Source organism: Carassius auratus, chromosome 30 (assembly GCF_003368295.1).
Source record: "Carassius auratus strain Wakin chromosome 30, ASM336829v1, whole genome shotgun sequence".
Classification (NCBI taxonomy): domain Eukaryota; kingdom Metazoa; phylum Chordata; class Actinopteri; order Cypriniformes; family Cyprinidae; genus Carassius; species Carassius auratus.
The window spans coordinates 13,459,866-13,477,029 of record NC_039272.1 but is presented as its reverse complement, the minus strand read 5'-3'; the positions used below and the strand labels follow the sequence as shown (position 1 = coordinate 13,477,029).

General features: G+C 37.7%; 1 protein-coding gene across 1 annotated transcript; it reads left to right on the top strand.

Moving 5' to 3' along the window:
* Window positions 1-7,516: 7,516 nt before the first annotated feature.
* On the top strand, window positions 7,517-15,544 carry LOC113049285 (arrestin domain-containing protein 3). The gene is made up of 8 exons (XM_026211496.1): window positions 7,517-8,003; window positions 10,268-10,349; window positions 10,442-10,589; window positions 10,705-10,807; window positions 11,384-11,640; window positions 12,537-12,699; window positions 12,975-13,117; window positions 13,218-15,544. Exons 1-8 carry the CDS (start codon window positions 7,724-7,726, stop codon window positions 13,284-13,286), a joined length of 1,245 nt encoding a protein of 414 aa, XP_026067281.1. The 5' UTR covers window positions 7,517-7,723; the 3' UTR covers window positions 13,287-15,544.
* Window positions 15,545-17,164: the final 1,620 nt, after the last annotated feature.

The window sequence follows — 17,164 nt, the reverse complement described above, 5'->3', positions numbered from 1 at the left end:
TTTTTAAAAACCGGGATATTATACCTGGGGTACCCCTTTTCTAACCCGAATATTTGGTCTTGTAAACGCGTTTCGGCACATCCCCATCAAAGTGTGTGTTCTGTGCATGTTCTATTCGCAAGGAATCTTCGTCTTTTGAGTCTTTGGATACAGGAAGAAGAATCGGAAATGGCGCATATTACGTATTACGTCCAGACGCTAACCGTGCGTCGCTGTTTACATCAGGATATTGGCGACTGATTACACATTCCATGTATACAGGAGTAACTCTCTCTGCTCACGCATGTAAACGGGTTATCCCGAATGTTTCAGAAACCCAAATAGTGACCTTAACCCGACCATAACCCGAATTTTAACAGCATGTAAACGTAGTCAGTGTTTTTTGCGTTTGGATGTCTGTGTTTCCCTAGAACCTCATCCACTCTTCGCACGTTCACTCAGCCACGGACACTTACATGTCACGTGATGTTTAATAGTACAAAGAGAACTAATCCTGTATATTCGAATAATATTACCAAGGAGCAACATGTATATTGAAAATAGCAAAGGACCTAGGACAGATCCTTGTGATATTTTACTGGTGATAAATGAGATGAATACCCATTTAAATAAACAAAGTGGTAGTTATCGGACAAGTAGAATTTAAACCATCTTAGAGCCTGCCCTTATACCTGTATAGTTTTGAATTCGATCTAGTATTTCATGATCTATGGTGTCGAAGGCAGCACTAAGATCAAGTAAAACTAGCAATGAGATGCATTCTTGATCTGACGCAAGAAGCAATTCATTTGTAATTTTAACAAGTGCAGCTTCTGTGCTATGGTGGGGCCTGAAACCTGACTGAAATTCTTCATACAGACAATTTTTTTGCAATAAGGAGCACAATTGAGCAGACAACTTTTTAAACAATTTTTTGACAGATTTGAAATGGGCCTATAATTTGCCAATTCACTAGGATCTAGTTGAGATGTGACCTAAAGATGACGACGAGTTAATAATGTTGAGAAGCGGTTCTTTAGCTACAGGTAAGAACTCTTTCAGTAATATAGTTGGTATAGGATCTAATAAACATATTTTTGATTTAGATGTGATAAGTTTATTTAGCTCTTCCTGTCCTATAGTTGTAAAGCACTGCAGTTTAGCTTTGGGTGCGTTGGATGAAACTGAAGTGTTAGACTCTGTAGAATCTACATTTGCTATCTATTTTATTAGTGAAGAAATTCATAAAATCATTACTATTAAATGTTGATGGAATATTTAAATCAGGTGGTGTCTGGTCATTTATTAATCTAGCCAATGAAATAAAATAAAATAAATACTTTGGACTTCCAAGTTAGTTTTTCTCCATTTGCTCTCAAGACTACAAGTTTCTTTCATGAGAGAGTGAGTATTACTGTAATACCATGGCACAGTACGTTTTTATTTAACCTTTTACAATTTGATGGGGGCAACAGCTTTTTGTTGCCAGTAATTTTGTCTAGTTCATGTGTAATTTTGGGTACACATAGCAGTTGAGATAAATCAGGCAGGTTATTTACGAATCTGTCTTTGGTGGCTGGAACAATAGTTCTGCCCAGATGGTAACGCTGAGACCTATAGTTAATATCAGGTATACGCAGCTTGCACGATACAAGAAAATGGTCGGTAAAATCATCATTTGAGGTACGATATCTATATCAGTAAGATCAATTAAATGCTATATAATTTAATCTAGTGTATGATTAAAACGATGAGTGGGCCTGGTGACATTTTGCTTGACTCCAAAATAGTTTATTAGGTCAGTAAATGCAAGTCCTAATGCATCATTTTATTATCAATGTTAATACTAAAATCTCCCATGATAATTGTTTTATCAACTGTAACCAAAAGGTCTGAGAGGAAATCTGCAAATTATTTTAGGAATTCTGTATATGGCCCTGGTGGTCTATACACAGTAGCCAGAGCAACAGATACAATTATAGACTGTATAAAAACATGGACGTAGTGTCCGTGACGTCACCCGTAGACTCATGAAGAGCGTTTTTGAAGCCGCACTACTCTCCCAGGATAATTAAAAATGGGCAAAAAGGTGGGAGCTGGTTTCTGAAGCCACGCCACATACCTTGATGACAGTGTCAGCAGCAGCAATCCACCTGTCACTCAAATGGCCACGCCCTTAATTATGCAACATTTTAAGGCTTAATATAATTTAAAAGGATGAGTTATAAAAAAAATTCACCCCTTTCACAACTGTCAAGAAGGGAAAATTAGTTATGCAGACCAAAATAATTTTTTGAACCAGGCTGTAAACATGTTTTTTCTCTGTTGTAAAGTTGGGCATTTTAACATGGGGAGTCTATGGGACTAACTCCCTTTGGCAGCGAGCCTCAAGCGGCCAGTCAATGAATTTGGTCACTTCCTTGTTGGCTTCATGAGAGAGAGCGGGAGGTTGCCGCTCGGATACAATAGATTTTGCATATCTGACAATGTAACATTAAGCAGAAGTATTTCAAATGAGTTAAACCTGTATCCTGTTTTCTGGGTAACATTGAGAATATACCTATATATTGTTGCAGTGAATAAAGCAATGGTAATATGTGTGAATAGAGTATTAGCAATGCAAGAGGGATTTGCGGCAACCACGCTGGCGATGCCAACGGGCTATAAGCTAAATAGCACTCTGATTGTTTTTTGTTGTAGAATACGATAGAGGATATATTCACGCTATAGAAATGAAAATGGTGTATAAAATAGATTTTTAAGATTAAAAAATAGTCTAAAAATAATGTGACGGAGCTCAAACTCACATGTCAGCAACAAACAGGAAGTGACGTGATTCACTAAAGATAATTGAATTTATAACGGCTAAGGGGCATTCTTAGGCACGACTTGAAGCGGAGTTCCTTTTTAACCCTCTTAGCCTTTTAGCTGTCATAAATTCGTAATGTTGTAAACCACAGCTTTACAGAGCTTATAATTTTTTTATAACACCGTTATAAATCCCATACACAAAATAAGGGTTCACAAAATAAAACCGAGCAAATGAAGTATAATAAGATTAATAAAAACACTATTTTCTGGCACAAATGTAAATAAAAGTGTATGTTTGTAGAGTAATGTACAACAGCTTTGAACGCAGCTCAACCAATCAGAATCAAGGACCGCATAATCCGTGTTAAGACTGTATTTATTACTGCAAAAATGCTTGTACAATATGAGGTTCTTTACTGAAGTTATCATCTCATAATATGCTACACAGTATCTTGTTTGTTAAAAGTTGTAAAAGTAACTTTCAGGGGATTCATACCAGTGTCAGGACAGACGAGGACCCAAGAGCGGAATGAGGCTGAAAAATAGTATTTGATTAAAGAGGACGTGACGTCTTAAGGCGGTCGCACACCGGACGAGACGCGCCGCGTCGCGTCGCGCCACATGTAGGACAACTCGAGGTATCGCACACTGGACGCGCACATTCTATATGCGTGAGCTCAATTTCGCATCAAGATGGGAGAGTTTTAACTTCATCTATTATTTTAATTTTAAATATATGATTTTAACTGATAAAAGCTGAGTTTTTAACGTTAATTAATGAAAAGAATCTGTGTTACTATAATAAGTCTGTTATTGTTTTGTTGTATCTGTTGTCTAGGCAACTGTGCTGCTGAAAACGTAACCAAACACTTTGTAATGTTTTATTTGAATGAAACAAGTGTGCTGTACTTTAATTTCAGTTTCAGTTTATAACATCTGGGTTTTTTAATATAAAACTATGCGAATGGCGCTCTGTGGCGCGGCAGAAATTTGAACAGCGTTCTGAGTCGTAGCTGGGCGCCGCGGACAGACGCCGAATGGCGCCGCCGGTGTGTGTACTCACATAGAGAATAATGTGTTCGAATTTTAAAGACGTGGCGCGACGCGACGCGGCGCTGCGCTTCTCGTCCGGTGTGCGACCCCCGTCGCACACCGGACGAGACGCGCCGCGTCGCGTCGCGCCACATGTAGGACAACTCGAGGTATCGCACACTGGACGCGTACATTCTATATGCGTGAGCTCAATTTCGCAGCAAGATGGGAGAGTTTTAACTTCATCTATTATTTTAATTTTAAATATATGATTTTAATTGATAAAAGCTGAGTTTTTAACGTTAATTAATGAAAAGAATCTGTGTTATTATAATAAGTCTGTTATTGTTTTGTTTTATCTGTTGTCTAGGCAACTGTGCTGCTGAAAACGTAACCAAACACTTTGTAATGTTTTATTTGAATGAAACAAGTGTGCTGTACTTTAATTTCAGTTTCAGTTTATAACATCTGGGTTTTTTAATATAAAACTATGCGGATGGCGCTCTGTGGCGCGGCAGAAATTTGAACAGCGTTCTGAGTCGTAGCTGGGCGCCGCGGACAGACGCCGAATACATTCATGGATGGGTGAAGTATGTCTTGATGGTAAAACTGAAGAGGCCACTGAAGCCAACATCTTTTAAACATCTGTAATTATCTTTTGTGCCCAAAAATGATGCGACCAATGATCATTTACCAGTATGAATTATAATTCCATAATATAACATTATTTAATTATTATTTGATTCTTAGGGCACTTATCTATTGATTCACATAAATAGATGATGTAACTGCTTTACTGTCATCAGACCACATGTATCGAGATTTGCTTGTGACCTGTAGACGAATTTGAATGTGATGTTTAGTTATTTAAATACACTGTTAAAAATATTCCGTAAAATATACGGTAAAAAACCGGCAGCTGTGGTTGCCAGAATTATACCGTAAAAAATACGGTAAAACCGTTTTGGTTTAACGGTTTTATACCGTAAAAAATACAGTTACACTGTTGTAGGTTTAACGGTTTTACTTTATATTTACAGTTTAATACCATAATTTAACTGATATATTATTAATATAGGAACTTATCAAAGCACTGAAATCTGTATTGTACCTTTGTATAACACTGGTAACCACCAAAAGCAGATGGTGATGAGAGAGTCACGTGGTGAAACAAAGCCCATCACAAGCAGCTTTTATATAGTAAGATACATAGAAGGTGCACGGTGTCATTCACACAAGCACTAAACACCATCATGGTGAGACTCATTAAACTGAAATATGCAATAAACATTAATTTAACAACATTTTATGTAACATACAAACCTAATAAACATAACAGATGAGAAAAAATTAAGAAGAAACAGTTATTTCAAAGAAAAAACATCAAATTCAAAAATGCAACGCAGAGAATTCTGGGAACGTAAGTTTACGTTTTTTCCCTGTAAAGTTTACAGGAAATTACTGTTAACCAGTAAACGGGTTTGTACTGTAGCATTTTCACAGTTTTTTACCGTTAAAATCACAGTCATTTTTTACAGTGTATGTTTGTTTGTTTCATAATGCAACCACAAGCTGGGACATGAAGACAAAATGATGAAACTTTTCAGCTCAGCACAAATGTCACTCACTGAATCAACAGACAAAACTGGCTATATGAAAGGGGATGTCATCATAGCTCTTTAAGTGCATCTGTCAAAGCAACCTAAACTGAAGACACTAGCCTGCAATGTCAAAGAAGCAATTGTATTATTGATGTATTTTATCTCTATTTTCTTATTATTGGTGAAGATTGTCGACATTGAACAACTCTTCATCTCGTGACGTCAAGCTAAAATACAGCCAGAAGGAGCTACAGATGTTCATCGCTGACAAAAGAACTAAAAGAGGATTAAAATATATAGTCTAAGAGACTAAAGATCACGTTCCGCCTGGAGAAAAGTCTAAATTCATAGATAACATGACAGGTGTGTCTGGATGTGTCTTTTGCCTCAGATCCAGAAGTCAGATTTCCTGTGGTCATTCTTCCAGCTGAACAACAGTGTCCTCCCTGGCAAGGCCCACCTGGAGGATTCCAGCCATATCCACCACCTCAGCCTAACCTTGTGCCTTATCCTGGTGAACTACCTCCTCCACCTGCAGGACTTTACCACAATCTGTACCCTACAGTGCTGCCCTATCCAGGAGCTGCTGCAGGGGTCTATCCAAATCCACATGCCATCCAGCCAGGTTTCCTTCTGCACCAGTTTATGATCTAAAACACTAAAGATTCCTCTCCAAAAGTGCCTTATTAGTGTTTTTTTACCAGCGAAACTTGTGCTGTGTCAATGAAAACTTCATGGATTTATCTGCATGATTTCACCTCAGGTGCCCATTACATTGTGCCTTGTAAACTCTGCACTCTCTTGATGATATTAATGCAGTTTTATTGATACTGTGTTCTTTTCAGAACATATTGCAGTTTATCTGTTTGTGCTTTTAACCTCCAGCCATAATGAAATAATCTATCGACTGTAACCACTGTTTGTATGATATGCTTTACCAAAGACTGTAACAAGTCTGAACAAATATCTATGAAAATAAAAGAGGATTGCTCCACTGTGCTACAGTAATGGATTAAGATTCTGACAAATAATCCCTAGAGAAACTACTACATCACAAATCACCAAACACCATTTACCTTAACCCCCTGCTTAAGTCTTTGTCTCACAAATTAAGTCCACGTTTTAAACTAAACTAAACTAAACTTGAAACTCTCAGACATCTTAATATCAAAACGCCTTGCATTTTTACTAGGTGGGGATGTGTCTGTTTCGCTTAAGATAAATGTACATGAGAATTTGAACAATTATCTCCACCTTCAACTCCACTGCACGCAAAGTTACTGTTCTCCAACAAACCCCTAGAGAGCAGCAGAAACCAGCGTAACTCATGGTTCACAAACCCGGGTGTACTTGACTGAAGGAAGACAAGGCGGGACGCGATCGATTGTGCAGCCGCTAGGTGGCGCAGAAGTCTTCAGAACTGAAGCAGTACTGTAGATCTAGAGCAGATAAATGATACTGGGTGAGTTGGCCTAATATCTGAGTGTGTGTGTATATATATATATATATATATATATATATATATATATATATATATATATATACTAAAAAAGAGGGTTCCTACAAAAATACTCAGTTCAAGTTAGATATGTTATGTTATGAAAACTGGTGCAATTGGCATCATATTACCATCTTTATCAAAATGTAACAAGGCAGCATGACGTGAGCAACATTGATCTCTTTATCTGCATCTAAACCATGATTGCATTCATATTTGACTAAAATCAGTTGTGTTGTTTAAGTCCTAATATGTTTGGGGGGTTATAATAAAAGCTATATCTAAGCTATATTTTGTTCCTGTTGTGCATACCCACTGAGTAACCAGAGCCCAAATTCAATTTATTTAACAATCTATAACATGTTACTCTATAACCAAACTGTTCAAATATTAATGTGGGCCTCTACCTAACCGTGTGAAAATGTCTATACTTCCACGTATTCTTTTAATACACTGCTCAGCTGTTCTCTGTTATTTGTCTCCTGAGTCCCGGTCAAAGAACTGCACAAAAAGCGGAAGAAGGGGGACGGCTAGCAGCCGCGCGCATGCGCACTAACTTGTTTTTCACAAGAGCAGCGCTTAAAGTGAGCCGGTGGCGAAATCTCACCGTCTTTCATTGCAGACCATCAAGCCTTCACCGAGAAGCAATAACAGCATCTGCTGCTGTTATTCAGCTCTCGCATCTCAATGACACTATCCAGTGTTGACTCTCGCTTTTTTTCCTAAGAGATTATTTTCGTAGACTTTGCCTTTTGGTTTTGTTTTGTCTACAGAACTTTGTACATTTTATTTTCTTGCCACCATGGTGCTAGGAAAGGTGAAGAGCTTCATTGTAAGCTACGACTGTCTAAATGACAGCAATGTCCCTGTTTTCTCCAGCGGGGACTCTGTCTCAGGAAGAGTTATTATTGAAGTCACCGGGGAGATTCGTGCGAAGTCACTGAAAATACACGCAAAAGGATTCGCAAAAGTTCGTTGGACAGAATCACGAAATGCTGGATCCAACACTGCCTACACTCAAAATTATACAGAAGAAGTGGAATATCTGGATCATAGAGACATCCTTATTGGCCATGAAAGAGGTAAGCATATACAGATCAAACTTGCTCTCAGTGTATTTGTTCAGAAAAGAGCAGAATGTACTGGTGGGATGCTCAGTGGTCCAGGATGACATAACATACCTCGGATGCTGCACAGTACTTGTTGACCGATGGACCTGTAGACACTATTGTATTATATATCTTTCTTTTCTTTTCCTTTTCTATTGTATTTATGTATTCATTTGTTAAAATCGATTGTCTTAATCAACCCCCCGAAAAATACACCATATACACATGGAACATTATTACGTGACAGACTCATCATTTATTCGAAATAATGACTTGGTAATGGACGTGAATGCCGCATTTTCACTATTTAAATCACATAAATGCGTGATATTTCTATTCTGACTACCCTTAAGGATTCTTTCAGGTGTCAGTGAAGTAGCTTGAATGAATGGTGACCACACAGTTTTCTTATCGCAGCTACAGCCTTAAATCAAGATTAGTTTCGGTGTTCAATCTATTGATTTCTTTCGGAAAAACTACGTCCATGAATTCTATATAAGATCACATATTACAAACAGTATTGACAGATCGTTTGGCATAATGTCTTAAGTTTCAACCCATTGTTCGAAGCGGTTCAATCCTGTTTTGATGCAGTGTCTAGTCGTTCTTGTCTCTGATTGGTGGAAGCGTCAACGTGTCTTCTATGACATCATGCTTTTGTGGAAAGTGAGAAAAACAGCAGCAACTTTGCACCATGGCTGTAGTATGCACATATTTTAGCTAAACTTAAATGCATTCAGTGTCCAATATTCAGTTGTTAAGATTTACTGACAAACTCTTTGCTTTTTTGTTATTTTTTGTTGCAATGGCTCTTCACACTTGAAATTGTTAACTCATGGCCTTTCTAAAATTCGTGGGTTATCTCGTTTCACACTGTACATTTATAAACCCTTTGCATATTTATGACGAACATTTCTCACGAGCTGTTTTGATAACTGCTGGTCCTTCGTTATACGTTTATATAATTTGTCCGCTCTGACTGTTTAATTAACCTTTTATATCACAAAAAAATAAATAATTAAAATGTATCTCCAGTTACCGCAGTTTTTTTTACATTTTTTATTTATTTTCTCGTTTCTGCAAACTGCACGGGGCTCATGAATATTTAATGAACTAAGCATAGAGGCAGTTTATTGGTCTTCTGTTGCTAAACAACTTGCTGTAACGTTCCTACATCATCGTGGAACGTTAGCTAGCACAAAAATATTTTTATACAGTCTATGATCAAAACACAGTGTTAAAAATTACAAGTGTGAACGGTGGCATTAATACATCCACATTGTATAATACATGTGACTTATTCAGTCGCTTTTTTGTTGAGAAGTTTTTGTTAGCCTGAGGTGGCTTCTAGTACAGGAAAGCTAGTCAATATTTTCCTAATGTTGAAACTCTTTGTACAACTTAAAATTCAAATAATGCATGTTATGACCTTGTTAGTTGCATGCGTGCTGTATTTCATTCCCATGTAAAATTCTAATCTAAGTCATATCTAACTGTCTTTGCTGCTTCTGTATGAGTGATTGGTTACAATAAAAGTCGATTTGTTATTGAAACTGTTCGGTTTTCTGTCGTTTGTGATTTCTGGTGTGATTTTTTGGCATATTTCGCTCACGTGTTTTGATGAATGGGAGAACACTCTTGAGGTCCATGCCGCAGCACACGCGTAGATTCAATGGGAGGCTGCAGCACAATGAACGGTAACGAGCGCGCCGGCTCTGGGAAGCAGTCAGCTCCGGTTTAGGCCGGTCTTCTCTTGCTGGAATCTGCCCTTGATTGACAGCTCCGTGCTTGTTTACCATGGCTCCGCTAAGCTGAGTGCTTAGCTGCCAAAGCGAAAGACGCCGGTGTTTTTTAGTGTTACACAAACAAATGATTTAACATTGGAATTTCGTTTCACATTTACCTTAGGTTTCACGTAAACTGCAGTGGATCTTATGAGTAGTTCTCTCTCCCATTCAAAATGAATAATGTAACTGAATACACCTGTGCATAAAGTGCAATCGTTATACTTGTCATGAAACACTCATAATTCATGGGTACAACATAATATTGATGCATATCATGATTTGCTGGGGTGTATGAGAATCGATCAACTGTTGTATTATCAAAGTGTTTACATTTATGCATTTAGCAGAAGTTACATGTGTTCGAATAAATTAGATAATGTAATAAACAAGAAGATGATCAATGCTTTGGCAGGTAAGGTATATTTGGAATATGATTCTCTTCTGTTTCAGAGGATGATAACTCTGAGGAAGGACTCACCACTATTCATTCAGGAAGACATGAGTATGCATTCAGCTTTGAGCTTCCACAAACGTGAGTGTTTGGTCAAATATGATATAAAATGATTCACTTGAAATGTATATTGTAATTCTTATTCCAGTGTTCTCTGTGTTACACGCATGCAGACCTCTGGCTACCTCGTTCGAAGGAAAGCATGGCAGTGTGCGTTATTGGGTGAAGGCTGAGCTGCACAGGCCATGGCTTCTGCCCATGAAGACCAAGAAAGAGTTCACTGTCTTTGAACACATTGACATCAACACTCCTCTTCTGCTGGTGAGTGTTTGCATCATCCGTATCCCTCGATTTATCACTGATTCATCATTGCAATGTTGACAAATGACCAGTCAAGTTTATTGCATTTAAAGTGTTGTTATTCTACTTTGCACAGTCTCCCCAGGCAGGAACTAAAGAAAAGACGCTATGCTGCTGGTTTTGCACCTCAGGTCCAATCTCTTTAAGTGCCAAAATTGAACGGAAGGGTTATACTCCAGGTAAATCTTCTGGCAGTTAACATTTTTAGGATACATTAGAACCCCACTTTACATTTAAATGATACTAGAGCTGCAATTAATAATTATTTGGATTGTTTTTAATCTTTAGATTTTTTATTTATTATTTTTATTAATCAGTTTGAAAAAAAAAAAAAAAGCGTGTGACAGGGAAAGCCACATTAAATTATATATATATATTTTAATGCTTTTAAGGGTGTAGTTTACCCGAAAATGAAAATGCTGTCATCATTTACTCACCTTCAAATTGTTCCAAACCTTCATGAGTTTCCATCTTCTGTTGAATAAAATATCTTCTTCTGAAATAAATTCATACATATTTGTAACAACATGAGGGTGAATAAATCGATAAAATGTGACGCATTCTTATGCTTTGGACAGCTTGGATTGTATAAACGCATTTCTTGCTACTGTAAAGTGCTGGGAATTTAATAATCAAATATATTTCAGATTTGTTTTAATTATCAATTATGGTCAATTTAATAAATTGTTGCAGCCCTACATAATACCCTTTGATACTATTTCGTACCATTAACCATATGTAATGTCTTCACACAGGGGAGTCCATTCAAATCTTTGCTGAAATTGAAAACTGCTCCTCGCGTATGGTTGTGCCAAAGGCCGCCATTTACCAAACACAGACCTTCTTTGCCAAAGGGAAGATGAAGGAGATCAAGCAGTTGGTGGCCAACATCCGAGGGGAGTCGCTTTCTTCCGGCAAGACGGAGACATGGAATGGAAAGATGCTGAAGATTCCCCCTGTATCTCCCTCCATCCTTGACTGCAGTATCATTCGAGTGGAATACTCACTCATGGTAAGTCATGTGCTTTTATAATTTGTATTGGTTTTGAAGTTTTATGGGACAGACATAAGCAGTCGCTTAAAAATGCTAATGATTCAGTTATTTGAATGTTTTCCATGTCGATTTTAACCAGCTGATGGATCATTTCCTTGACAGCGCCTCTTTGCACTTCCCCACATTCAGCACTATGAATGATAATAAGATTATGTCAAGTTCTTTCCAGCACAAAGAAGATCAGCCTAAAATATCTGATGAAATTCAGGCCATTGAGTGTTAATAGCTTATTATCCCCTCAAACCAATCTGTAACTGTGTAATAGTCAGGACACAGCATCTACGTTTACTATTTTAATTCACTCAGCTCTAAGGAAAAAATGTTGATAGGCTGTGAGTGTGAATACGTAAATGTTATTTTCTTAGCCTTTTTGTGCGACTGAAAGTACTCTGGCACAAATGAATGTGTCATCCCTACTTGTTTGAAGCAGGCTCCTTGTATTCTCAAATAAATTAATCCACTTAATAAATTATGACCTTTTAAATTCTGTTTCATGGTCCAAATCTCTACTCTGTTGTAAGAGAGAATAATATTTCAACAGCTGTTTATGAGCACTATTCATGTCTAGCACTCTAAAAACCACAGTATACACTATAGTCTCTAAACTCGCAGCATTCTGGACACAAATATTTTAATGGTTAAGAAAAGATGAATTACTGCCTGGCCAACTGAGATTTTGGCATTGAGGTAAAGTTTAGGACAGCACATTGTGCTTGAATATTAGAACCATTAATTTGCTTTGAGGATCTGGATTTTTTTTGTTGTTGTTGTTTGTTTGTTTGTTTTTGTTTTTCTACAAAGGTGCACTGTTTGTGAAATGATTAATTTCAAAGTCCCAATATATTTATTATCAGGTGTATGTAGACATCCCAGGAGCCATGAACCTGTCTTTAAACCTGCCCCTGGTGATTGGCACCATTCCTCTCCACCCTTTCGGTAGCCGTACATCTTCTGTGAGCAGCCAATGCAGCATGACCATGAGCTGGTTAGGCTTGGCCCTCCCTGAGAGACCTGAAGGTAAGGAATGTTTCCTAGGTTGTCAATTAGTACCACTTGTCTTAAGGGATGTCTGCAATATATGAAGACCAGAAGTCCTGTGATTTGAATCAGACTTTTTTTTAGATTGCAGAGATAGGAAAGTCTGTAGAAGTCTTCTAACTTGCTCCTTAACCTTTCTTTGAATGAGACACCAAAAGAGCACATGTAGACCACATTGTGTGCAAAGGTGAAACCTGCAGGTATAATGTGTTTTGCATGGTAACAGTATTAACATTTGGTTTTGCTGTTTGCAGCTCCTCCAGCCTATGCAGAGGTGGTCACAGAAGAACAGAGGCAGAGCTGTCTGGAAGTGTCGTCAGGGCGGGAGAACTATGATGGCCCGCTATTCGCTTATATCCAGGAGTTCCGCTTCCGACCCCCTCCACCCTACTCCGAGGTAAGCTTTTAATTTAGTTTTGGTGGAAGGTGTGAAGCTTGCAGCCATGTTTAAATGCATTCATCTCAATGCATTGTTTCTCTGTTCCCCTCTCCATCAGATTGATCCTCATCCAGATCAAGCCACATCAGCTGCAGAGCACAGACTCGACACCTGCCCGTCACGCTGAGAAATGCATGCCATGAGCCCAAAGCGATTGGGCTTTAGGAGCTTTCACTTTTGTTTATCTCCCGATGACAGTGATTGGTCGCTTTGCTGTCACCACCAAGAGAAAACAACCCTTTATGGGAAAACCCAGAAGTAAGGGCACAGAGTCACTGGCAAATTACCTGACCCAGATATTCGGCCCCCGTGATGGGACACGCCCCGTCGGACTTAGCCCGCAGAGCTTTATCAAAGTAGTCACTCTTCTCATGTTTTTTCGGTAAAGTTTGACAAAGAACATGCAGACCTTGTCCGAGATCTGAAGAGAAATGCAAGAAAACACTAGGACCGCAGAGAGAAACGCGATTTTTGATTTAGACTTTTTGGTTTTTCTCAATGATTGTTTATTTCAGTTTTTAGCCTTTTAGACTAAGCGATTGCAGGCTGTTGCATGAGCCGCAAACAACGCGGAGAAGATTCCGAGGAATAACAGACTGAACGGACTGACTTAATGCACTGATCTTGTTCAAGTTCTTTCGAGGTCGTAGTGTTTATTGATTGTGCTTCCTCAGTCAATAAATGCTGTCTTGACGCTCTTGCGACATTGCCTCGCCAACTCGTAACTCGAGAGTGGCTTTTGTTTTATTTTCTCCTGTTCACATGGACTTTTTTCGTTGTTGTTGTTGTTGTTCTAAGTGTAGAATGCCTTTAAGCCAAACGTGGTTTGCTTGGTGTTAAAGTTGTTGCACATGTTGTTTGATCAAGGAGCAACAGTCCACCTCTTGCCGCTCATGTGCGTGATGGGAGCAGAGAGATAAAACAGGGTGGGGGCCCGGGCAGGCTGCCTGAAGAGTTTGTTGCCTTTCTGTTTGTAGTGTGTAGCAGTGCAGGCTTCAGGATTGCACTGCTTGAAAAAAGCACTCAGTCTCAGGTGATCTTCTCACTTGCCAAATGATGAAAACAAAAATGGTGTAGATTTTGTTTTGATTGCACTGTTTCAGTTCAAGGTAGGAGACTATAGACAGAATTTCAGACTCAATTTTGAAAAACAGATTCAATAAAGAGAGGAGATATGCATAAAGATGCAAGGCAGCTTTCAAAGACTTCTGTCATTCCCTTTTTGTCCTGCTGCACCAGCAGCCACAATGTTTCTTCAGATCGGTGAAGCCAGATGTGACCCAAAGGATGGCACAAATGCTTGAAACAAGCAAAACAAGGACTCCGGATCCTTTCCAGAGACATCCGAATCCAGTTGAAATGAGTTGTACATTTGTTTTTAAAACTCATTCAACTGCAGAAGTAGTTTAGGCTCAGCCTTCATTAAGCACTTTTTTATACTGAAATAAAACTGCTCATGTCTGGTTGAGGTCTGGAGAAACAATTGAAACAATTACCAATGTAGATAGTTAAAGTAGTGTTTGAATGTATGGAATTACTCATGTCTGCATACACAGCATGCTTGTTATATGTTCATCTGTAATGTTATGGAGTTTATGATTCGACAGCAAAGTGGTCTTAAAATAGTGGCCTTGATGAACTGATTTTAACATTCTTCATTATTTAAGCTATCCTCAATAATAATCATCCTATTTTTTTTTTTCAGTTCTAGAAATTACTGTTTAGTTTTAAAGGACAAAAAGGGAAAACCAAAAAGTCCTTCAAAGCGTGCGTTGATCATGCCACTTTTGAGTTGAATGGGTTTTGGATTTGTTTTTTAAGTTATGAGTTCTGATGATTACTGTCGGGCATTCAGTGTTTGTTTTCCAGACAAACGACCAGTATACAGATCCTCTTGTCTCGGTTATTATGGGAACAATAGCTGTAGCACACCTCAGAGAAATGAAATGAGAGCATTTCACAACTGAAGAGATGATTATAAGAAGAAGAGAATGATTTGCTTCTCTGTTGTGTTTTATAGTTTAAAATTGAACCAAAATTGGCCACTAAGGAAAGAATAAGCTTAACACAAAGAGATAAGTGCTTCTTTTTGTGATTGGTCAATACTATAGTCTAACGCTTGGCCTTTCATGTAGTCCATTGTTAAAGCTAAACTCTTGACTTTGTCAAGAAGCACCTTTAGTGGAAATATGGTATGTTTTAGAAATTAAGTGCAATATTTCTTGAGTTTATTTTGTCTCAGTGGTATATTTTGTCTTATTGCATTGTGATTTCATTTCAGAGATCATTATGAACATTAGATGATGAATGAAATGTATGTTCATAATGGTTTTAACGTTTGTCTTAGTTCTTCCTTGGAAATAAATAAATGTCTGAAAACCATAATTTCTGTTGTACTTATGTTTCATTCATAACAAAGCTGCTGATATAAAGTGCATCAAAGCAAACAGTCTGCGGCTCAAAATATAAAAAGTCAGCAAGACCTGAATATGGACACATACAAAACAACTTCTGTACTGGTCCCTCACTAACAACAGCCCATTCAAGCAATTAAACACATGGAGTCGATGAAAACCGTTTTAAGTGAAATTTCTCCATATGCATATACTAAACACGTTAATTTAGTGTGCACAGACAAATCTAATTTAGACAATTCTCTATAAGAAACTTTCTTTTTTTCTTTTTTTTTTTACATTTAGTACTTTGCATCCTTGTTGCTTTAAGGATGCAGATCATTTCAAGCTAAGGTTGAAACCTCAAGGTGTTCGACTTCAAGACGCCAGCTTGGTTTAGAGAAGCTAACCTTCTGGCCTCAGTTTATCAGGCGGCACTAAGGCCAAGAAGTGACCTTGGGGTCAAGTGAGGTAATAAACTTTACCCAGCTGAGTTACTTAAAAAAAAACTAACATAAACTGAGGTTTATGCCAAAACACACACAACACACACACACACATATATATATATATATAAAGGGGAACTGTACACCATGCATGTTACATAATAAATTAAATAAAATAAAAAATAATAATATTATAAAATAAAACTATTTAGTGTACAATATATTATTAATCTATGGCTGAGTATTTTCATTGGCTGAGGTGAAGTGTGAGGTTACATATTCATTTTGACCACAAACTGATTATTGATTTGCAACTCAGTTGTGACATATTTAGAAAATCATTAGCATTTGCGTCATTCACGAGTTATGGTTATTGATTGGGTTTTAGGATGTAGACTTGCACGCACAGGACAGAGCCTGGGGAGTCAGGAGAACGTCTCTCCACCTCTCTCTCTGTTTCTCTTGAACTACATTTATCACTTGAGTTTTTATTGTGGAATTTATGTTGCTTTAAAGCCCGCCCCACAGGTCTGGTTTTATTTTCAAAATGCTGCTTGCTATATGTAAGTGTGCAGAAAAAAATGAAAAAACCTCTAGTCTAGTCTCTTGTCAGCTCAAGTCTTTTTTCTTTTTTTTTTTGTGATTTACTGTTTTACATAAAATCATCATTCATAATGTAAAGAGCATACTGTGAAAACGTAACCTTGATATCTTTAATACTGACTGAGTAAGGCCATGTCAAAGATTGAAATCATAGTAAAAGTTAAGGAAAATTGATGCTTTTCAAAATTAGATTTAGAGACTTAAGCCTGGATTTCACAGACAGCGTTACAAATACATTCAAATGAACTATAGTGAATACTAATTAAATTAACTGTGTAATATAATACATTTTATATCTCGTTAAAATGATCTTATTTCTAAACTTACACACATTTAGATATAAGTCGTTCAAAGAGTTTAACTTTTAAAGTTGGATTCAGGTCAGTGTAGTGATAAGGCTTCTCAAGAACATTCATATTCCTCCCTGTCAGAAACTGCATAGTTGTTTTGCTATTGTGCTTTGTGCTATCATGCTCAAAGATCTTATCTTATTTTTTAACCTGAGGGTTGCTGTTTTCGCCAACTGAAAGTAAGGAGGAGATAACAGGAGGCACTGAAATGTG